The sequence below is a fragment of the Melozone crissalis genome, unplaced genomic scaffold (genome assembly GCF_028551555.1).
Source record: "Melozone crissalis strain CALT ecotype California unplaced genomic scaffold, PUWL_Pcris_2 ptg000027l_1, whole genome shotgun sequence".
Taxonomy (NCBI): Eukaryota; Metazoa; Chordata; class Aves; order Passeriformes; family Passerellidae; genus Melozone; species Melozone crissalis.
Genome location: NW_026535805.1, coordinates 50,102,892 through 50,118,408, shown reverse-complemented (window position 1 = coordinate 50,118,408; position 15,517 = coordinate 50,102,892). Strand labels below are relative to the sequence as shown.

The 15,517-nt window shown below is 38.2% G+C and overlaps 1 protein-coding gene across 1 annotated transcript in view; it reads right to left on the bottom strand.

Annotated features, from left to right (window-relative positions):
* LAMA4 (laminin subunit alpha 4) overlaps positions 1–15,517 on the bottom strand; it is a 100,653-nt gene continuing 85,136 nt past the window's right edge. The window contains exons 29-38 of the mRNA XM_054280055.1: positions 14,773–14,937; positions 13,872–14,025; positions 12,997–13,187; positions 11,287–11,476; positions 10,307–10,462; positions 9,319–9,478; positions 8,197–8,327; positions 5,362–5,455; positions 4,248–4,367; positions 1–2,811 (exon numbers count right to left, since the gene is read on the bottom strand). Coding sequence (XP_054136030.1) covers positions 2,666–2,811; positions 4,248–4,367; positions 5,362–5,455; positions 8,197–8,327; positions 9,319–9,478; positions 10,307–10,462; positions 11,287–11,476; positions 12,997–13,187; positions 13,872–14,025; positions 14,773–14,937 — 1,507 coding nt within the window. The 3' untranslated portion in view covers positions 1–2,665. The remainder of the gene's footprint in view (positions 2,812–4,247; positions 4,368–5,361; positions 5,456–8,196; positions 8,328–9,318; positions 9,479–10,306; positions 10,463–11,286; positions 11,477–12,996; positions 13,188–13,871; positions 14,026–14,772; positions 14,938–15,517) is intronic.

Here is a 15,517-nt window from a genome sequence, read left to right as displayed (position 1 = left end):
TTTTCCGTATATAAAGTATGCAAAGGACTGATTAAATCAGAAAACTCATTCTTAAACATAAATCCACACAAAGAAACCAAATCACATTGCAGCAAATATGACTGAGAGAAATATTGTTTATTCACAGAGCTTGGATATGGATATGAGAGAATATGCTTTGGTTTGAAGTAGGTGTGAGACAGAAAAACATTCTGAGTATGTGTGTACCAGTTAACATACAATGCTCCTCTTAATACCAGCATTCACTAAACTCTGATGCTCTTAGGGGCCACAAGCATTTGCTATTTCTGGCTATCTCTGCTGAGCAGCTGCAGGCAACTCAAAAGGAATTTCAGTAATCCTTGTAACCAACATATCTGAGCAGGGAATCTGCTGTTCTTTTCGCTCCAGCAACAGGGTCCTGGAGACCAGGGCCTGAGGAAACTTAGCTCGTGTTGTGGTGTCATGAGCTTTTTTGAGCCAGTCTAACAACTCACTGGCACTGGGAAGAGAGAGACTTCCTTTTTTACCCCTGCTCCCAGCTGTACAGCTCTGACACCACCCATGGCCTCTGCAACCACTGGGAACCCAGCTCATTGGTCTGAGGGTATTCACCCTCAACACCAATAATAAAATATTCCTGAAGCAAAAGCCCTAAATTTTCTGTTCCATTTCTGGGTAGTAGTTGGGAGCAGAAAAAGCTGAGCAACCATACTGGTTTTGGTGCCTGAGACAAAGATGGCATTTGAAGGCTACTGGATTTAAGGATCCATGCCTGAACCAGAGAGACTGCAGAGGGATATTCTTCATGCTTGCTTCTCAAGTATGAGCAGTGGGCTTTGGAGTGAGGAAAAGAAGGGTCTGTATATAACTCCCCTGTGAAGGGGGTATCTGTAAGCTTGGAGTTGGAGAGGGAATCAGTCCTTGGAGCATTGTACCAGAGAGCTGCAGGGAAGGGAAAAGGGGCTGTGTTCAGGAGAACACAAGCAGAAGAGGAATGGTGCTGAAAGTGTGAGCAGAGCTGACAAGGCTGGTGACAGGAGAGGCAGTGGCTACTGGAGCCACACTGTGTTGTTCCCTTAACCCCAACACTGGACTCCAGAGGCAAGTGGAGAGTCTGTGATGGGGTCCCAGCTGCTGAAGAGTTCCTGTGCCCGTGTATCCAGAGGTTGCAGTTCTTTATCCAGAGTAAGCCAAGTCTCTGCAGTGTGTCAAAACCCTTTTTTCACCCTACTGAGAGTAGTAGGGAAGCTGCTGATTAGTGCTTACATATGTATCTTAGTCTGGTGGCTCTTCCATCCGTCCATGCTTTCAAGACCTTTGGATTCCAGTTTTCATTTGTGTGTTTTCCAGATGAATTCTTATTAATTTTCAGTCTCTAGAGTGTTGTCCTTTATTTTTGCATTTCAGAGTTTCTTGCTTTGCAGCTGGTCATGTTTTGAATTGGTTCCAACAATAATTTGCTCAACAACCATAAAACTTTCATTACTTTAATCTTTATTGCATTACTTTATACTTCAAAGAGAAGAAAGCTAAATGGCTTTGATTCCTTGTAGGTGATGATTGAAGAGACTAAGTTTTGCAAGTGATTTGTATCTATTTGGTGTGCAAGCCTACTGTGAGTTGAACCCTACCATTAACTTCATCTACCTTCTATGGTTATAGCACAGCTCACATTTGCAGCCCTTTGCCTTCTGTTTACATCTTCCTGTTTCACTCTTGGTTCCTCTGCAGCAGCAAATCTTCTGAAGGAACCTGTTCCTTGTTTGGGGATTTCTGCTGTAGACTGAAGTCCTGCAGGAGTCTCACAGGGAAGTGATGTTTTTGTATGATAAGGGAGCCACCTGAAACTGTGACTGTGATTCTGCTTTCTACGCTTCATTTTTACTTGTGTAACGTTAGTGCAAATGAGATCACAATGAGATTGTGAATTTAGTGCTGTGTTTGTATGTAAGTGCATTTTAAAATTCAGAGAAAAAACTTGAAATTTAAAATTGTCTCTATGGCAAGCATTACTCTAAAATTACCTAGTTTAGGTAAATGAGTCTATATATAAAGCATCTGTCTTAAAAGATATACATCCTCTCTTCATATTGTGCTAGAACATATCCATGAAGTCTAGAAGTGGAATAAAAATTTTAATTTTTCATTATTTGTAAGCTTACATAATTAGTATACTCTCTTCCCCCCATTTTATTTGAGGACTATAAATGAGTTGAATGGAAAATTAAAAATATACAGTAAGATCTCTATACAGTATTTGCGATGTAAATCTATTATCTAGCTTTATTCTTTAATGTGCATTAGCAGATCTTTTTCTGTGGAACGAAGGGTGACTAAGATATGGAATGAGATTATGTAGAGGATCTATTTTGAAAGTAACATATTTAATATAATTTTAATTTATTTTATAATCTCATATTTTCATGTAAAAGACTGGCCACACATATAGTATAAGAAATGGTAAAGCTCACTCTTGTGGTATGTTAAGAGAAGTGCAGAAGCAACAGCTTTTATTCTTCAGTGATTTTTGTTTGCATGTAAATATTAGAAGTGACCCCCCTTCCTGCTTTCTGTAGATGTGGCTGTGATATTTTCATTCTTCTTGTCTTGCTGGACATGGTTTCTTTTGTTCAATTTTATTTCTGTGGTCTAAGAAACTTTTCAGAAGGGATGCAGTGCACTCTCAGGCTGCTGGACAGGTATTAATGCTTACAGCACCACTAACCAAAGCTGCTTTACTAAAACTTACTGGCTTTTCATCAATCATGAAGTTACGAATGCAGCCAATGAAGGAATTGCGTGTAGTCAGGCTTGATGTTAGCAGAGACTCTGGAAAAAGAAGATCGAAAAAATTAAATAAATAAAAGTTTAGAGCTCATGATGGGCAAAATAATCAGTTTGGTAGCAGAACTTTGCTACTAAGTGCAGCTCTTCTGAATCTTCTTTTAAAATGTTTGGCCTACTGCCAGTGTCCTAGAGGCCATTAAAGTATGGTTAGTTATCTACAGTTCTGTGAAACTCTTGACACTATATTATCAATAGAGACACAATTTTGCATTTTTTGACAACTACATTTTCTTTTAAGTAACAGAGTAGATGAGTCCCAGTGTCTGTTTTTAAAATTTAACATCACATGTATCGTAATCTGCATCTGATTTGTTAGTTTGCCTTCAGTTGGCTGTATCTGCATGGCATTATTTAGTATTGTATCTTATTTGTTGTTGTGAAATTCTGTGTAAGAGTTTCCTGTGCCAGGCTGATAATAGCATTATAGAGCCAGTGTATAGCATTGCTTTAGTATTCTATAATTAATGTAGAAATAGAAGGCTCTATTATGAAGCAGAACAGCATTTGCAATTACCCCTTTATATTACCTCTCTGGGAAGAGTTCTGTCCTAATAAAATTCCATTTTGTATTTAGAGAGTGAGCAGGCATCTGTGCATAGATTTTATTATTCCCTTTAGGCTCATTTTACCTCCTGGTAGCGTGGGATGGATGTGAACACCACGCACTCAAGCCAGTAATCCAAGATAAGCATTATAATGAATTTTGTAGTTAGAACTGTTAATGATTGACATGCAAGGCTCAGAGAAATAATGCTGCATGTTTTCACTGAGAAATGTATGGGAGTTGTCTTAAAAATTGGATCACGTAGTGTTGATTACAGTTTGTATATGAACCCCAACAGAGTAGCTCTGTCTGTTGAATACGGGAAGGAAATGTAGTAATCTTGGCCCATGCTACACAGATGGTCTGTGAGTCACAAATACACAGGAGCAGAAATCTGTCTAACAGAAGCCCCTAGTAAGAAAAAGAATCTCCATGTTTTATCTTGTGTTCAAAGATGCCATTGCTTGAAGAGGAGGAAAGAAGCCTACCAGCAACTAAACCTTGGGACTCAGGTTACAGTGACAGTGAGTTTCCAATCCCATAAATAAATAAATCACTTCTTAAAAAAGAGTTAGCCCACATGGGAAGGAAAAACAGAAAAAAAGGAAATTTTGTTTGTTGTTGGCTGACTTCTCTAGTGAATCCATACCTTGCCCTCCAGCAGCTGTGAATGTTTTAATTTCAATGAAGTAGCACATCTTTTTCTGTGAGAACTTGAGGCAGAACATTTATGATCAGCTCTTGAGCCTTTGAATTTTACCAGGTTGTCAACATATTTTGTTCTTTTTTGAGATGAAAACTTAGTCTTTATGCTTTCTCTGGAAACAGGGCTGAAATCTCAGAACAATGTACCACAAAGATATCAAAAACCTACCTGGTACACCTCCAATAAACACCGGCTCCCTGTGGTCCATTGCCTTTGGATTTAGCGGCCCTACCACATGGTTGACTTCAGAGTCTACGTCCAGCTGCACCACATTTGCGTCTCTAATAACTGAAAGGAGAAGGAACAGAGATCAACAAGAAGTGTGACATGAGTCTTTTATGACAGACAGGAGTCATCTCTTTGGTGTGAGTAGTTGATTTAGTGTTTGCTAGATTGGGTGTGAGGCATCAGTGACAGTTTGTGAGTGGATTCTGGCATAGAGCAGGACCGATGGTAGATACAGTGGGAGCAAGGGTGCTTTTGAGTGCGGCTCTTGATCCCTGGTGGCAGTGTTTAGGCTCCAGGTTATGAGCATATAAGCCATTGTAAGCCATTGTAGGCTTAAAAAAACTGTTGCCCAATCACTCCCATTTAGGGATATATTGGAATGCAGTGAGACTTCTCCCTTGCTTGAGTGCCTGCATTTCCTTCAGAAGGGAAACAGAATGCTTGTGGAAAGGGTGCAGACTCAGATCACTTCTGCAGTGATAGTGGAAGACATTCTAAGTCCACATCTAGACAGGAAGATGAGGTGGTTTAAAGCACCCAGGAAATGCTTTTTGACTTTCAAAATCAGGAAAGAAGGATGACTGTCTGGCACAGAGGCAAAATCCCAGCTGCAGACATCTCTCTATCATGAGCAAAAGGTTCCCCACATCTGTCTTGTTATTTGACTTTTAAGGGCAGCATATTCTTTTACCTACTGCATACTATCAATTTATTTAACCTCTAATAGGGAAAGGAAGACTGTGATCTGGTATATGAATTAGGAAAGGTAGCCAGAATTTCAGATGGGCTGCTTCCTGTTCTTTGAACAGGGAGCTTCCATCTTTGTTTTCCCTATCTTTGTAGGAACCAGTGCTTATCTTCCCAGGAAGCCCTACAGTTCTGTGTCTGAGGGATGACTAAGACTGTGTCTTTCACACAAACTTGGGTCTTGTCAGGTGAAAAAGAACTGAAAATACTTCTGCATTGCCAATGCTCTAGCCCATGGAGATGGATATCTGGGGAGCAAGAGACGGGCTTTGTTACCTTAATTAGGGAACAATCACCTTTTACTGACCTGCAATTCGATGCCACCTGCCGTCGCAGAGACTCTGCTTCAGTGTCACTGAAGTTGAAAAATCCCTGATTCCATTATTCAGTTTCACAGTAACCTGAGGGAAAAGAATGTAATCATCACTGTAAACCCTCTCCTTTTCTCTTTTTACCTTCTGTTGTAATAAGGTGGTATTCCTCACTCAAAACATGTCAAGTATCCAAGAGAAAGGAAAACATGGCTTCATTAAATTCTTCTAAATAAAGTTCCTTTTAAATAAAATTTAGGAGGGGTTTTTTTTTTGTTTTTTTTTTTTTTGTTTGTTTGTTTGTTTTTTTTTTTGTTTAACTGTTCAGATTCAATAGTTCGGAGACATTCCTAATTATCTCAAGGAAGAGTTCAAGAAAAGATTTAAAAAGAAGAGCTAATTTCACTCATTTACTAGTACCTGTACTCTGTAATTTCCTGTGTGATAAATTAGTGTTTAGAGGCATCAGATGATGTTTTTGGCATCTTGCTAGCCACTTACTAAGGAAAACAGTCATGAAAACCCAAGTATAAACAAGCAGAAAAGATATGAGAAAGGAATGGATAGCAAAATTAAAAATTACTTTTAAGTTACTTGTTCAAGCTTACAAGTAAATCTCTGGCAGAGCTAGAAGGTGAACATAATTCTGAATTTTGCACCTCATATTAATGGATTAATATCTTTTTTCATGGAAATGGTGCAGCAGCAGCAAAACAGTGTTGTGTCCCTGTTAGGAGACATGAGATTCCTGGTGGTGATTGCCAGAGAACTGCAAACTCTTGAGTCCAACCAATCAGGCTTTTCAAATGTTGAAGTTGTTCCTCATTATGCTGATTCTATGCTGACTGAAAATCACAGAATCATAGAATGGTTTGGATTGGAAGGGGCCTTAAAAATCATCTTGTTCCAACCCCCCAGTCGTGGACAGGAACACCTTTCATAAGATCAGGTGGCTCAGTCACATCCAACCTGGCCTTCAACATTTAATGGGATGGGGCATCCACAGGTTTTCTGGGCAACCTGTTCCAGCCTCACCACCCTCACAGCAAAGAATTTCCTCCTCATATCTAATCTAACTATACTGTCAGTTTGAAGCCATTCCTCCTTGTCCTGTCACTACATGCCCTTGTAAATAGTCTCTCACAAGGAAGAAACTTATAGTTAATTCTAGAGGGTTTTGATACAGTTGTAACCAAAAAATATTAATTTTTTTTCTAGAAGGGCACCAACAAACACAATTAAAATGATCCTCATGTTCTATTTTATCCACTCTTAGACAAAATGTATCGACTGAAGCAAATAAAGAATCACAGGAGAAAGTGACTCCTTAATAAATCACCCAGACAAGCTGTACTGATAGAGATGTGTACATTTTAAAAATGAATTATAGTTGATGATATTATTCGTTCAGCAAAATGGTTTTCACAAAACAGGTCTTTTGTAATGCATTCAAAGAGGGCAGATAGTTAATGCTAAAGACACACAGATCCTTACTAAGAAGGTACTGAACTGCTGCAGTGACAAGCAGGGAAAATCTGCTTTTCCAGGGTGAATTTTGTTTATGAATGGCATTTGCATTATACAGGAAGGGAGGTGTGAAGCAGTAAGCGAAGCAGCACCCTTTGTTACACCAGTTGGTACAGTTGGGAAAACCAGACAAATTATTGGACATGCAGAACTTTGGTTAGGACCTGACATAAGAAGTGCTATACTGGACTGGTTCTATACAGACTCAGTGTTTAGGTGTGGCATGATACACATCAGCACAATGTACTTAAGAATTTCTCTGTTAATTCCCTAGATACAAGGGTAAGAATGGGCTTCATCTTACCTAATCGGCTGTCAAAAGTCTGGTGCCTAACTGAAGCACCTGTTCTCTCTATAGCCAACACAGAAAAAGAAATTCTCTGAATAACACCTCATTTAGTCACCTCATTAGACACCTGCTTTAAGATAGCATGAATCATCTTGTAAACTGTTTACTCAGTCACTCTGCTGTAGGTGCTGCTCTTGGAGAATAGGTGAGAGTGTTTCCTCAGATGTTGCATTTCTAACTGAGGTACAGCCAGCCCCACTTTAATACCCTTCCACTTTAATTGACAGGTGCATAGCAGTGATTAAAGACTGTCCACACTGCTTAGTCTCTTGACTGTGCCCTGAGTTTCTCCTCTTCAGGAAAGACCAGAAAACTTCCAAGATTTCCTATGCTCTAAATCTTTGCTTGTGTTGTTCACTTAAGACTGAAATTTATTACTGTAGGTGTGCAATGCATAGCATGAAGACATCCAGATTTTATCAATAAACACAATAAAAAATAGCAACTGTCTGGTGTGTTAATTTCTAACCTCTCTCCTTCATTTGAAATTCAGAGCCTGTAGAAACCAGGCCAACAGACAATCAGAACTTTTCCTTTCCCTCACTCTTTCCATCACGCATATATCTGATAAAGAAAGAAGAGACTGAGTGTAACTCAGACTTATCGTTTAAGAAATAAGAAAAAAAATTATTGATGGTTACTTGTAACCATGATACATTTTTAATGTGTGGGTGAAAGAGCAGTGCCAAAGAGTCAGTGCTTTCGCTTCTTTTCAGCTCACAACAAAATATTTATGCCTTGTATTAGTAAAGTGATCTGAACTTGCCACAGGTGTTATTTTTAGTATTTTAAAGTAAATATTTTGTTTGGCTAATCTAAGCTGTTATTATATTTAGGGGAGAAATAAGAATCAGTTAATGGCAAAGTTGTAAGACAAAATCTGCATGTAGTGAAGCCCAAGTAAGTGGAAGAGAAGCCAGTCAAGGCAGTGGAGGAGACGTGACCTTGTTTATACCTGTCCATTTCTCATGTGCATATTCAGGTACTCTCCATTCACGCTGTGACCATGCAGTAGGATTCCTGAGCTGCTTCGGGGACGTATTTCAAAAACAACTTCAAATTTCAGGCCTAAACTGAAGGATTCATCTGTGAAGTAAAAAGAATAACGTTCTTTTTGTCATCTGAGTTAGTGATGAAATTGGAAATTTATTTAAAGTCAAAGTAGAACATCAGAGGGTGGATTTTATTTGTTCTTCAAACTATTGAAATATGAGATAGCATGATGTGCTGTCAATGACCCATTTCAACTTTTGTTTTGATTGGAATACTAATAAAGGTTTATTTACTTTTCTCATTATTTAGAAAATGTATTTTGTTTAAAAATGTTTCTTAGCAATAAAATGGACAACAGAAAGTAAATTATTTGTATTTTTGGCAGTTTCTTATTGTGCAATTTCCTAGACACTCAGAAGTCATTATTGAGTGAGTGGGAGTTCACTTGAGCTTTGATGATTCAGTAGGAGAAACACCCTTTTTCAAACTGGTGACAGGCCAGATAGCAAATTAGAAACACTAGTCTGATTCTTCTTGGTGCTGCCAGTGAGTAGGGTTTTGCAGTTTCCTTTCTTGTTCAGATCAGAGCCTATGTGACTGAAACACCCTCCTAAAACTCTTCCTGGAACGCAGAAGGCCAAAATGACAAAAAAGATATGTTCTGTCATGCTGTTCTGTATCAAGACGTGCCAAAAGCCTTTCTGCAGGAGTTTTTATTTGCATGTTAATGAAAAAAATAAGGGATGACCATTTGATGGTGTACTTGGTCTTTGCCATGTTGACTTCTATGCTAATTTTTAACACATTATGGTCTGTTCCCTCACTAAAATTATTCCCTTATTAAATTATTATTTGAAACACATACATACATACATACAGATGTGTTTATTTAACAATGTTAAGTTTCACAGTGACATTGTGACCTGTCAATATCATCTGCTTAGCACAATAGTGATCTGTTTCTGATAATCCTTACAGCTCATAGCCTTGGAAATTACCACACTCTTTAGTGAAAAATGCCATTCTGAAGAACACTGAATACCACAGTCCTATTTGGGGATACATTTGGTTAGCAGTATATTACCAAGGACGACATATCCTCCTTCTGATGAAAAGTATGTTCCTGCTTCTGATGGGCCTTCAAAGCAAGGTGTTACACTAAATGTCTGTGAAGCTGAAGTAAGTGGTCTTCCATTGAGCTGTAAGTTGCTGAGACAACCACTAAAGCTGTAGACAGAGTTAATCTGAGGGGTAAAAAAAGCCTTGATTAGTAAATAAACTGCTTGTGGAAGGAAAAAGATTCTTGTGCCCTTAGTTTTACTTGTTTATAAGCTGTAAGGCTGTGATTGTCTGCACATCAGTTTTGAACTAAAAAAAAATTTCCAGAGAAGGGAAGGAGGAAAAACGGTTCTCATAGCCTCTCATGTCTTTTTGATGACTTCAAGGTAATTTCAGCTTGTGTTGTTTCTCAGTCCTTACTGAACTGTGAGAAACAAAACACAAGTAGGGTGAGGCAGTGCTATACATTTACCTCATAGCCTCAAGGCAAGATGGGTCTACTTTTTCAGAGTAGTTTATCAATCTTGTTAGGCATATAACACTAAAGATTACCTTGAAAGAGAATATTGTGTTCATTGTTGGTTCAATACTCCTTTCCATATACTTCAGTACTGAGCTGTAGAACAGAATCCTGACCTCTAGGTATTGTCTTAAAACAGAGGTACTGTGAGAACATCAAAATGTCTCCAAAACTCATTTTGTATCTCAGACCTCAGGGTGAAATTGATCTTGCCTAACATAACTTGTCTCATCTAAATTTGGATGTCACTAGGATTTTTCTGTTCCTTATCGACCACTGGTTTCCCAGCTGCTGCTGCAAGGCTGTGGAAGCCTTACCCAGCTACCACCAGCCCAGCCCTGTGGAATGCTCTATACATGAGCTGAGCTGTCTGCCCCTTAGCAGGATGAGGGTCAAGATCTTAGTCAGATTTTGTCTGATCTCATCCCTACAGTCAGCTTTTGTTTTAACTTTACATAGAAGAATTGGGTCTGTACATGGAGATCTGCTTTACCTGGATGTTTTTTACAGCTTTTCCGGGAGCTACACCTCCAATATAGAGTGGTTCAGTGACTTGCCAACCATTCGCATTCCCATCAAAAGATTCTTCTAGTACTCGGAGACCATCGATTATCAAGCGACCGATATTTTTGCCTCTAATAAATATCACCTAGGAAGGGAAAAAAATGTGGAAGATTACTTTAATCTGTTAATGGATCACTACTGTGCATTAGAAGATGATGAGACATTTGAGAAGAAAAGTGCATGAGTGATGCTCTACAAGCCTATTTTGCTAACTGCCAGTATTCTTTGCTGGACAACCCTAATTTTTCACATGCATATGAAGGCTAGATAGTAAAACTGCTGCCTTTCTTGCATTTTGGTGTACAAGGCAGAGACAATTAAGGTGTCATAAGGTCTACTGAGATCTACTGTTAGCATTTTCACAGTCATCATTAGTTTTATGGTATGAATTCATCCAACCTCCTTTAAACACTTAAATGCCCAAGTCAGTAGTTTAGTAACTGTAGACTTCCTCTGTAGTTAATGAGGAGAGAGAGATACCTACAGAGGGAAATTCACCTTGACTCCTAAAATTGTCTTTTAATTTTCATAGACTACTGAGGCAGCCTAAGACAGCTGTGCTCCTTTCTTAGGCACTTCAAAGACATTTGCTGAACAAAATTATTCTAGTCTTTCCTTTAATAACTCATTTAACTCTTAATTGCCTTACTGCTCTGCTTGCTTCCTTCATTTCTGTTCAGCTGTTAGTGTTGGGAATTGCTGAATTTTTATAACTGGCTCACTTTCCTGTCCCTAGTTAATGACTTAATAAAATGCTGCAAGGAAGATCTAAAAATATTTATGGAAGTTTCTCAACATAAAGGCATGTTTATGAATACATGAATGAAAACTCTCTGAGCTGTCACATGAGCAGTGTCTTTACTGTAGCCTTGACAGCACGTGCCATCATGATTTCTTTGTTTTACTTACATTGTGCCACAGACCATCATTGTATTTCTCTTGGCTCTTAATCCTTATCTTCTGGTGACCGGCGTTAAACATAAAAATGAGTCGGCCATGAGCAACGAAAAGGGCCAGGAAGTTGGTCTCTTTTTGATCCGAAACGTAGCAAATCATTCCGTGAGAGGAGTGAGTTTTCAGACTGATAGAGAACTGAGCTCTGGCGCATAAAAACACAATATTCACATTTAAGCAGATACTTTTGATTTAAATCAAATGTCAGGCAGAGGAAGACTAAAATTTTTCTTTCATCCAAAAAGATATTAATCTGCTTTATGAAAGTGATGTTTCTGAGAAACATTCTGTGCTGTTTTTTGAGCAGAAGTCGAAGCTGGAGAAAAAGCTGCCTGGTGAAGAACATTTTTTTCAAAAATTAAAATCTCTAGAGGGAATAAGTTGAATGCAGACCACCAAAATCTGACAGTACATTTCCTTTTATGTTAAACAGCAGGGCTGGGGGAATTTTTAAGTGTGATGCCATGGAGGCCTGATGTTTAAGGCCTGTCTGTTATTCCAGACACGATCGAAGCTTCTCCTTGCTCGTAGTTCCTTGTGAAGTCCAACACAGCATAGGAAGTCATACCACTGTTGGTTTGACACTGTCACAGTGAAAATTTCTTGAGTGATTGCTATTATTACTTATGGTCTACAACATGGCAAAGCTGTATTGGTGTAGGACAGTGCCAGAACTGATTCCTCCTTCTTCTGATGTCAGGTCTAACCTAGTTTCCATTCTTCATATTGTATCAAGCGTCTATACATTACTAATGGCCTCTGTGTGTACATTCCACAGACACTCAGTCCCTTGCCAATATTGTTTTAAAATGACACAACTCATTACTTTTTAAAAATGAACATTACAAAAATGAAGCTTTAATAAAATTTGGCAAATTACTATATGTTTTAGGAATGAAGGTGGGATGAAGGTATTACAGTTTTGGTTTGCCTTCATATGGGTGCCATCAGAATTGCCCTAAGTTAAATGTATTGAATTAAAATGAACATAATGACTTTCTAATTTAAATCAGGAAAGAACACTCTTTTTTTCTGAGTTAGTGGTCTGGTATGCTTCCAGGAAGTGCTGTGTTGTTGAATTTATAGTCTTTAATGGAAAGTATTAAACCAAAATCCTTATTGGATTTTGAATATTGCATGAGATATTTTGTGGGAACATGAATATTAAATTTCAACAGTATCTGGACTCATTATTACTTAGATTTCCATTATGGCTTGAATTGGACCAGGTTTTCACAGCTTTTTGTCTTACTGCACTGTGAAGATTAAAATACTGGCAAGGTCCACTCAGCATATTACTGCTTCCTTTCTGCTTTAATGCCTTTACTTCTTGTGTAAAGAGACTGATTATTGTGCAATGCTTGTATAGAACTAACATTCTTAAAAGCTTCACACAAATAGGCAAGGAGACACATTTTGTTAAAATGCAATGCAGATGAAGCTTCCACAAGAGGGATGTAACTGGAAACACAATCTATGTTTTTCTCTTACTCAACTGAAGCACCTTTTAATATAACCTAACAACAGGCTCAACACAAAATTTAGCCTAAGATATAAAGGAACAAAGCCAGGGTAACAGTAGAAAAATGTCCCTTAAAAAAATAAATTGAAATACATCATTCTTCTCCCCAGCATATTTCATTTTTATTTCTAAAGTCACTTTACCTTTGACTGAAATCCTTTGGTATGTGGTCAAATTCTTGCCGGCTGTTTGCTGTTCCTCCAAATTGATAGGCATGTTCAGTTGCCTTGGGATTCATGGGCAGGTGGCACTGAGGCTCTTTTTGCAAATTCACTTGATACAGTTTTTTGAGGCCAGATGAAGGCTGTGCAATCTTGTCTTTATCTCTTCCCACCTTCATAGAAAAAGAACTATTAACCAGAATTTTTAGCTAAGATTGGACATAATAAAAGAGCAGTATAATTTATATATGTAAACTAGTAATGTATTGTTTCCCTACATAAATACCAGGGTTGTTTCTGAGTCAAATTTTCCTAGAACAGATCTACTGTAAATGCTGATTAGGATAGAACAAAGGATAAACAAAGTACTTGTGCAGCTAACATAATTACAATTATTATTTTTGCAGTTTTCCTAATCAAATCTTTTTCTCTCTGCTTTTGGTGATATCAGCTATATTATAGGCATGAGAGGATATGCTTAGACTAAAAAGTCTGCATGCTGGAGGAAGGTTTTTCCCCATTTATATTAATATGTGCTAATTGTACCCAGTAGAGAGCCATACAGAAGCAGATGAGAACAGAAGCAAGCTTTTTGCCTTTAGAATACAGAAGAAATCAGAAAGGCTTGTTTCTGAAGTACTGTTTTGAAGAGGTCAGGTATTTTATTTTAAAATTCTAGCAAAAGAGAACGATGCAAGTGTAGCTAGATTGGGTCAGGGCAATCATTTCCAGTGATGGAATATGTAAAGGAACAGGATCCTGTTCATATATTTGACATTGCCTTTATGCATTTTAGATCCATAATTTGGAGAATTTTGGAAAACTTTAGAGTGGTACTGGAGCAGTTTATAGCAGACCTTTTTATTACGGTTTCCTTTGGCTTTTGATGAGTTTTTTCCTTTCTTATGGAGAAGAGCAACTGGAGGAGATTCAACAGGGCATCCATACAAAGATGCCTGAACTTTCTCAGAGTACTTCTGGAAATCCTCCACTTCAACCTCTTGATCCAACCTGTGTTTCAAAGAGGAGATGACAAGAACAGCTTTTTTTTTCTCAAATGTTAGAATTACCTGCATAAAAATCTCAGAATTTTACATTTATAGTTTAAATTATATTTGAATGGGTTTAAATTATATTTAACTATTATATTAAATGATATTTAAATTATATTTGAATGGTTCCTTCTTGGATCATGGATGAAAGTACACATTGATCAGTCAATGTATGGGTAACGAGGACAACCCATACTACATCTGCCTTTTGTATACACGCTGGCATAAACAGAGTGTCAATCTGCAGCATCAAATTCAACTTTATAATCTATATAAGAACATTTCATAAAACAATTAAGATCAACACATTCGGACCATTTTTACATGACCAAAGTCCTGACCTCCCCAGATTCTGCAAGATGTCTTAATACAATTTTGTTTCAAAGGCAGACATGAGAGCTACATAATATAAATGTAAATTACAGCTATGCAAATTATTCATTGCACCAGCAGCATTAGCAGGTGCAGTACTGAAAGCTTATTTCATCAAGTTATTCCCACCTTAACAATATCTTAACCTAGCAGATCTGTGCCAACAGATTCCATAGCAAATAAGGTATGAATCTTATTCACACATGCTGTCTAGCTTCACAAAATGAGAGAGGAATTTTTATTGTGACGATAAATCATTTCTCATGAGCTACTATTCAAGCTGTCAGGCAGGGCAGTGACTGCCTGTTATTGTGTTTGGGAGGATGTTACTCACCTAGTGAAGTAGGCATTGCTTATGCAGCCAGTGAAGTTGGCTTGCTGTGTTCTGAGGGGAGAGCCACCAAAATAAAACTTCTTGATGCTGTCTGGGCTTTTGCCTGCTCTGTCCTTTGCTGGGTTCTTCTTGCTCTGTTTCTTGTCATCGACAGTTAGCTCATACCTGCAAAGGCAAAGCATCCATTTTGCAGGCTAGTTTTGGAAATGTCGGTGCCAGTGGTCAGACAGCACAGTACATGCACCCAAAATGCTCCACTCAGTGCATACACACTCAGTGCCACTGCTCAAAGGCATGAGAGAACCTTGACTTCAGCTGTGCACTGTGGTGCATTGGCAAAACTGTGTACACAGGCCTGTGGATTTAATATTACCCTGCAGTGAATTGTGAAGTCCAAAATTGTACAGCGAAGAAAGACAAACTAGGGGGTTGCTGATGAAGGGATGGAGCCACCTTTGGGGCAAAATAAGATCCAAGCACACGCTAATTGCTTATGATCCTATCCCTTTTTCTTTCTCTTTCATCACAGTGCAGTGTTTGAGCTTTTACAATGCTTTTTACCTAATCTGATTTTGCAACTTACAAATTGTTGCAATAGTCAGGAATGATTCTCTGGCTTTATAAACAAACTTATACTAAAGCATCAGACATTGATTTTGTTTTGCAAACTCAGGGAAACATGACAATCCCCAAGGTTATTCCAAGGCACTTTTTCACACCTTCAGCTTTTCAAACTGTGATCCTT